General features: G+C 18.3%; 1 protein-coding gene across 1 annotated transcript; it reads right to left on the bottom strand.

Moving 5' to 3' along the window:
* Positions 1 to 1,892: 1,892 nt before the first annotated feature.
* On the bottom strand, positions 1,893 to 3,056 carry PGO_002800 (variable surface protein; the record flags this gene model as incomplete). Its single annotated transcript, XM_028691192.1, has 3 exons — positions 1,893 to 2,060; positions 2,179 to 2,889; positions 3,027 to 3,056. The coding sequence occupies 3 exons, from the start codon at positions 3,054 to 3,056 to the stop codon at positions 1,893 to 1,895; spliced, it is 909 nt and encodes a 302-aa protein (XP_028546993.1).
* Positions 3,057 to 7,770: the final 4,714 nt, after the last annotated feature.

Here is a 7,770-nt window from a genome sequence, read left to right as displayed (position 1 = left end):
CAAGAATTATGAAAATTATTTAAACATAAACATTAAATAAAATTTTTTTTTCTATATCGGATAACATCAAAAATTAGGTTTATAAAATCATGCTAAGAATAACTTGCAATACATATATCAATTCTTATTTATTCATTATAAAATGTGAAATACTTGCTTTTTTTATAAATTCATATAATTCTATAGTTTATCTATCATTTGTTTCATTTATTACTTAGAATATGTATATTCCATTTATATATTAATTGATCAATTATAATATATAATTATATAAATATTAAAAACATATTTCTTATATATATAAGTGTTATTAAAAGAACTTCGATATTCTTAATAACATAAATTTATTCAGTATATTTTGTGGTAAAAAATATGATTAATATATAAAAAGAAATCTAGTAATAAAATAAATATAAAAATTAATGTGCTTATACCAACATACATAAGTGCAGAAAATATCAGCATAGGGTAAATATAATATAGCAAAAAACTTTTTATGATATAAGAAATAAACATGCAAAGAGGAAATAACATCTATTTTAAATATAATTTGTGACAAATGAAGTCAAGTTATAAGATCAACGTCTAAAAAATATTGTGTTATAAACATTATAAGAGAAGCGATAGTAACAAAATTTATAAATTCATTATTAAATATTCTAATATACAGGAAAAATGATATAAAATAGCTTAATTCAATCACATTTTTAATAATATTATTAATGTGACAAATTACATAGAATTTGAATAACAATATATTAACTTTATTAATAAAATTTATCTAAAAAAGAATATATTATGGATTACCCAAATAGAGTCATATATGTGATTCAAGAGAAGGTAAAATAATCTTCCAATTATGAGAATATATGAGCACTATGATTAAACAATATATAATATATATTTTGAAGAATATATATGGATTATACCCAACTTTATGTATATAAAGCACATAATAATCTTAACAGAAATAGATATATAGTAAAAGAATTTGATATATTGTATTAATATATACAGAAGAAGTATTATTTTTAAATGTAGTATTGATTTAAAAATTAGAATAATGTGTGTTTATTTATAAATTAATATACATATATAATTTCGTCATATTTTTTTTTTATGTGTATAATGATCTTGAATGACAACAGTGATATTTAAATTTTGTTTTCTATGAGAATACATTTTATTTATTATATGCAATCAATTTATATACATAATATTAAAAATTGCATAAATTAATAGTGTAAAAAGGTATCTCCCCCTTTAATATTTATTTATTATATATTTTCTTTTACCATAATTTTCATCTCAATTATTGGAATACATGTATAAAAGAAATTTTATTACATTCTATGCATGATCTGCGGATTTTTAATATAATTATTTTATCTAACTTTGTTTTAGGAATTATTTGTTTCACGCATACCACAACTATGTATAATATTATTTCAAATTATATATACATATATATTGCATGTATTTGAGTTTATAATTAAATATTTAATGCACTTCTTCATTCACTTAGATTTAATAAATATAAAATTACAAAATTCATTATTTATGAAGATTGCAAATTAATTAGATTTTGATACATCTATTTTGAAATATTCATATGTAATATGTAATAACTATTAATCAATGTTAATAAGTTATTTTTAACTTGAGTTATTTCATAATAATTATATATACTGTTTATTATCTAACAATGTTTCAATTTAGCGTTTTACATATTTCCTTAAATCACAAAAAAAACATAATTTATTTTATAATATAATTACGATTTTAAGCTATTTACTTTAGTATAGTTATTTATTTTGATACAAATGTGCATTTACATTATTGTATTATTTGGATGAATATATGTTTAATTCACTAATTTTATCATAGTTTTATTATCTATTATTTACTGAACTATATTCTATTCTATAATCATTGTCAATGGATGTGTTGTATGCGCATTTGAATGAATCTAATAATGTAGAATATTCTTCATCTTTTTTATTAAAAAGTCTCTTTATTTTTACTAACACTGGTGGTGAATATGATCTATAAGATGTATACTAATAATAAGGAAATATTGTTGTTCTTATGTGAATATTTATTATATTAGATAAAAATTTCATAATAAGGCGTAACATGAATTTAATATATATCATATAAAGTGAATTTCTATCTAACTTTATATAAAATAAATATACTTGTTGATATTAAAAATGTCATAAAAGTTATAGTTAAAAATGCTGCCCTTATGTGTATAAGAGTTGAAGAATGTGTTGATTCAGAAATATTTTTATTTATAGGTTCAATTACGGTATCTAGTATATATAGAAATTTAAATTTATTTAGAATTTGACAATAACTGCTGTTGTTCGAATTATCACAATCTACAGAATAATTCATGTATTTATTGAAACATCTAGTATTCTTAGTGCAGGTGCCCTCTGCTTGTTTAAAAATACTATATAGTTCATTCAGATTCTCAAATTTTTGAAATGTATCATCACTAAGGTCTTTAATGTATAATTGACATATATTAGATATATTAAAATAAGTATTTTCATTGTCTTTAATTATCATTGTTTTATAAGCTTTTTCAGTGCTCTTTTCAGGGCATTTATAAGTATTTAATAAATACTTTAATCTATAATTGAAATATTTACAACTGGGCTCTTCGTCAGTAGTGGTTTTATTATTTTTTATATAATATAAATAGAGAAGAAGGTTTTTACAATTTGATACAAAAAACTCTCTGTAATCTGGATTAAATTTTAAAGAATGTGCAGTTACTGAACATGTATTACCAATTTTAAATTCAACATTATTTGTGATATTAGTTCTATGAGTACGAAAATCATTCAAGCATGTGGGAAATATATCTTTAAAATCGTACTAAAAATTAAGTCACAATGAAAACAAAATTTTAATATAATGTTTAAAAAAAATATTTCTTCTTATTCTTACTCACATAAATATATTTTTAAATAATGTAATATAAATTTTATTTTTCGCAAAATGTGGGAACGTACGTTTTCTGTTAGTACTGTTTGTGTATTCATTTTGTTAATTTATGTGAAATGAACATAAAAAAGTTGATATTAATGAGATTAATGGTTTAGCATTCAAGTGTGTTATGTACTGGTTTAGATTCATATTTCTTATTATATTTCTTGTGTTGAGTATAATTATATTTATTATAATTTTATGAAAATAATGTAAGAAAAAGCAAATTGTAATATTTATCTTAATTTAATCATTTGTATGCATTAATAATACCATCATTATTAGAATTTACTGTTAAAGTATAATGGAATATAACTAATTAGTAAATACATTTATGCTAAATTACATACATTAATTTTTGTTCATATACATATATATTATAAATACACAGATTTTATAAAAAGTAAATATAACTAATGAATTTACATTAATAATTATTCACTTAATTATCTTAATATTTTGTTTTAATTTTTATAATATCATTTGTTATTGTTTTATTTCTGTTATTTACATGTTACATAAATTAATATATATATTTAAACTAATTAGCATAGATTGATCATTATGTATTAAATTTAAATGCTTATACATTACTTATATTTTTATATATCCTTGAAGAATCTATATTATTTATATATATCACATTTTTTTATGCATTATTTTCTGTTTTGCTTCGATTGATGCATTAATAAAGTAAAATCTGATAAATTAAGGTAAAATCTAAAATAATATTTCAATAAAAAATTAACAAAGTGCCAATATATGAATATTTATATTTCAAAATACTCCTACAATACAACAAATATTACTTTCGCAGACTTATCTTCATATTTTCTCTAAATTTTTCATATATTTTATATGAGGATAAGTTATCTTTTAATACATTATAAATATATTGCCATTTAATAGTTATAGCAATTTGAAATATAATATATTTAAGCATATTAAAAAGTATTTCTTTGGAAGAATAAATATTCACTTTATAATCTAAAAATATTTTGTTATAAATGTTGCGAAATATATACATTTGATGCTGTAAAAATATCATATCAATTGAAATTAATTAATATTATTATAAACGAAAATTTCTCTTGGCAACATGTTTAGAATATTTAACACAGTTAAAATAAGGATTATAATTTTGTTACATTTATAAGATACTTTTAATAAAATTTTGTTGTTTATAATAATAAAAAGTTTAATATTCACTATATATATCACGTGTAGATTCCGGTACGAATAATAATTGAAATTTCATTTATATAAAAGAATTATTTTAATGTATTACAGAAAATGAACATATTAAGTAACATCATATAAAATTGATAAAGCTCAATACATTGTATACAACAGAAAATTTATGTACAGAATTACAGTAATTACTGCAAAAATACGTATAAAAATGCAGTGCAAAAAAATGTGTATATAAATAGAAAATACACAACAATGAGGAAAAAATATATATATAAAATAAAACATTGTTATGTTAATTAATATATGTATAAATTTTATTATTATCTCATATTATAAATCTGAATATTCCACATATGTTGATATTATATGTTACCTTAGTGGAATTATATGTATAATACTTTAACTTTTGTACGAACCTTTAAATATCCACAATAGAAATTTAGGACACATATATATTATTCATATAATATATATAGTTTCATTCTTTTAAATAGCATTATATTTTTATTTTTTCCTGTATTGTTTAGCAAGCATTAATTTAAAAACACATATACATATATATATAATTTTTTAAGCAATATGAAGGAAAAATTATAAATGCTAGTAATTTACATAGAAGTTATTAATAACTAATATAAAATATCATAAATTGAATAAAGCAATATTACTGAAGTACATTACGTGAAAAATATGTTTTTATGAATTCTTATTTTTAGATAAATTTAAATGTAAAAAAAAAAATATATATTTTTTATTTTCAAATGACATGATTTTTGAGTAACTACATACTGCACATTTAATTTAATGTAATAGAAAAAATAAGAATATTTTAGTAAAAAATAGTATAAAATATGTTTATATGTTCTTAATTATATATCCATTAATATATCATAAGATCTACAAGTAATGTTCAGCCATAAAAATATATAATATATAAAATAATTTTTTTTAAATAAGATGTATGCCCTTAATATATGGTATAAAAAAAAATTCTAAAACAATTATTACAAAAAAAAATAAATATGTCTGTAAAAAATCGTAATTATTTTTCGTATAATAAAAAACATGTCATTTTTTTTAGGAAGGAATTAAATGTAAAAAACATTTTACGAAAACGTTACTATTAAGAAAACAAATATTTGCATTATATTTTTTACATATGCTAATACATATTTATACATACGCACATAAAAAAATTATTAATTCTCACACGTTACAATTATTTCATTCGTCTTTTATTTCCATGGAGACACATATTTGTTTCAGCTATGTATATGTTATAGTAATCATAAATATAAGTACAGAGTGCTATAACATATATGTTATAAATTTATTCAAATTTATTTCATGTACATTTTATTAAATATAAACAATAGTTTACATTATTATTAGTTTATTGACCTAACATTTTTTTTATTCAATAGGTTTATTAAAAAATCACAAAATATTTGTTTATAGTGATTTATAATATTAATATAATTTGTTATAATATAAATTATAGCAATCATTTATTTGAATATGCAAAATCTCTATATTAACAACATAAAAATTTTTAGTGATGTATCTAATAATTTCAAGCATGATTAATCGGCGTACAAAGCAATTCCATGTACTTATAAATATATGCTGTGCAATGTATATATACATATAATATATTTCTTTTAATTTAATATTACATATTTATAGAATTTGAACACTGTGCTTATTAGGAAATAAATTCATGCTAAATATATTATTTATATATTATCAATTTAAATAATTATACACAAAAAATATCATTTTGTTAAACAACATGATTTTTTGAATGTTTTTGTGAAAATAATATAAGAATAGTACAAAAATACTCATATTAATTATATATACAATTTTATAACTTTACATATCCTATAAATTCGCATTTATTACTATTTATTATATACATATGCTTTTCTTTATTTTACATCTATATCTATGTATAAAAAATGAATATATTTAAAGGTAATGCTAAAATAAAATATTTAAATGTCATTCTAGTGATTAGTATAAATTGTTCATATTGTATATAAATATATTTATCCATAAAAAAAAAATATATTATAATAATTATTATTGTTTTCTTTATTAAAAGAAAACAATACACGAAATATTATATACATACGATTTAATCGATTAATGGTAATTATAAACATAAATAAATTTACTAAAATATAAATAATATAAAATATTTTGATGCAGAAAATATATGATGCAAAGTATAAGAAAATATAGTGCTTTAATTAATATATGTTGAAAAATAATTAGTGATATTAAAACGTATATATATATCGCACAAAATATACATATAAGTAAGATTATTATGCGATACGATATTTTTAAAGATATATACATTAAAGAAGTCGAATGACTTAGAATATTCTATAGAAGCAATTAAAAAATATGTTTAATTATTATATGCTATTCTTATTTATTTCATTAAATATATTTAATTTTATTCATTAGATATTTATATGCATAATTACTATTAAATATATTTATGTCACTTTTTATTGTAAAAAAGTGATCAGAAGTTTTATGTATCATTATGATATATTTAATGTACAATAGAAGAATATTTTATTCCCTATGTTATACACAGTTGTTCTATTCTGATGTATAACATATTTATACTACATTGTTAATATTGTAATACAAAAAAAAAAATATATATTGACAATATTATTTATATTTAAGGTACATTTTACTCATAATTGAAGTGTTATCTACTTTCGTAATTATTGGTTACTTAAGATATCCACTAATATTAGTTAAACTATTATTATTATAATATTTCGCATAGATATTTTTAGTGCTTCCTATAATATTCTTACATATTCGTAGATTTATAATAAAAATCACTATAAAAAATATATGTTAAACATTAATTCAATTTATAATAATAAGTATATATATTGAATAAAATAAAATGCAAATGTAAATTTATGAACACAATAACTTAAAGCTATTACAAATACTATTTAATGGATGCATGGCATTATCTGTAAAATATGATACAAATAGTTTGTTTTTTACATTCTGTGCATGTTTTTAATTATTTTCTATTAAAATATTTAAGATATAAATATATAAATTAATAGAATTTTATGGAAATATTTGAATAATAATTTACATTTTGTTATATAAATATACCAAATTTATTTATATGTACATTCATTAGAATCTCCTATTTTTGATATAAACATATTCCAGTGATGATGTTGATTGGTTATTTAAAATATAAATAATAAAATTAACGATCATTTTTATTTACATTTATCATATTCTATGTTAAACTAAGTTACATGTAAATTGTGTCAATATGTATACATTTAATTTTTTTTTTTTTTCATGTATAATAATATTTCTTCTTTTAATTATGTGTAATTAAAAATTTTGCATTTTATAAATTAAATCATATGAATACATTTCAGGTTTCAAATTTTAATATTCTAATTTTTTATATGAGTAATAATAATAATTGTTAATTATGTCTATATATTATTGTATGTTTGTAAATCTTGATGATCACTAAAAAAAAAATTTTGTATTATATGGAAATAT

This window comes from Plasmodium gonderi (genome assembly GCF_002157705.1).
Source record: "Plasmodium gonderi DNA, contig: Pgo-contig_317, whole genome shotgun sequence".
In the NCBI taxonomy this organism is placed as follows: domain Eukaryota; phylum Apicomplexa; class Aconoidasida; order Haemosporida; family Plasmodiidae; genus Plasmodium; species Plasmodium gonderi.
The sequence above is the reverse complement of the archived record's forward strand: the minus strand, read 5'-3'. Positions and strand labels throughout refer to the sequence as shown.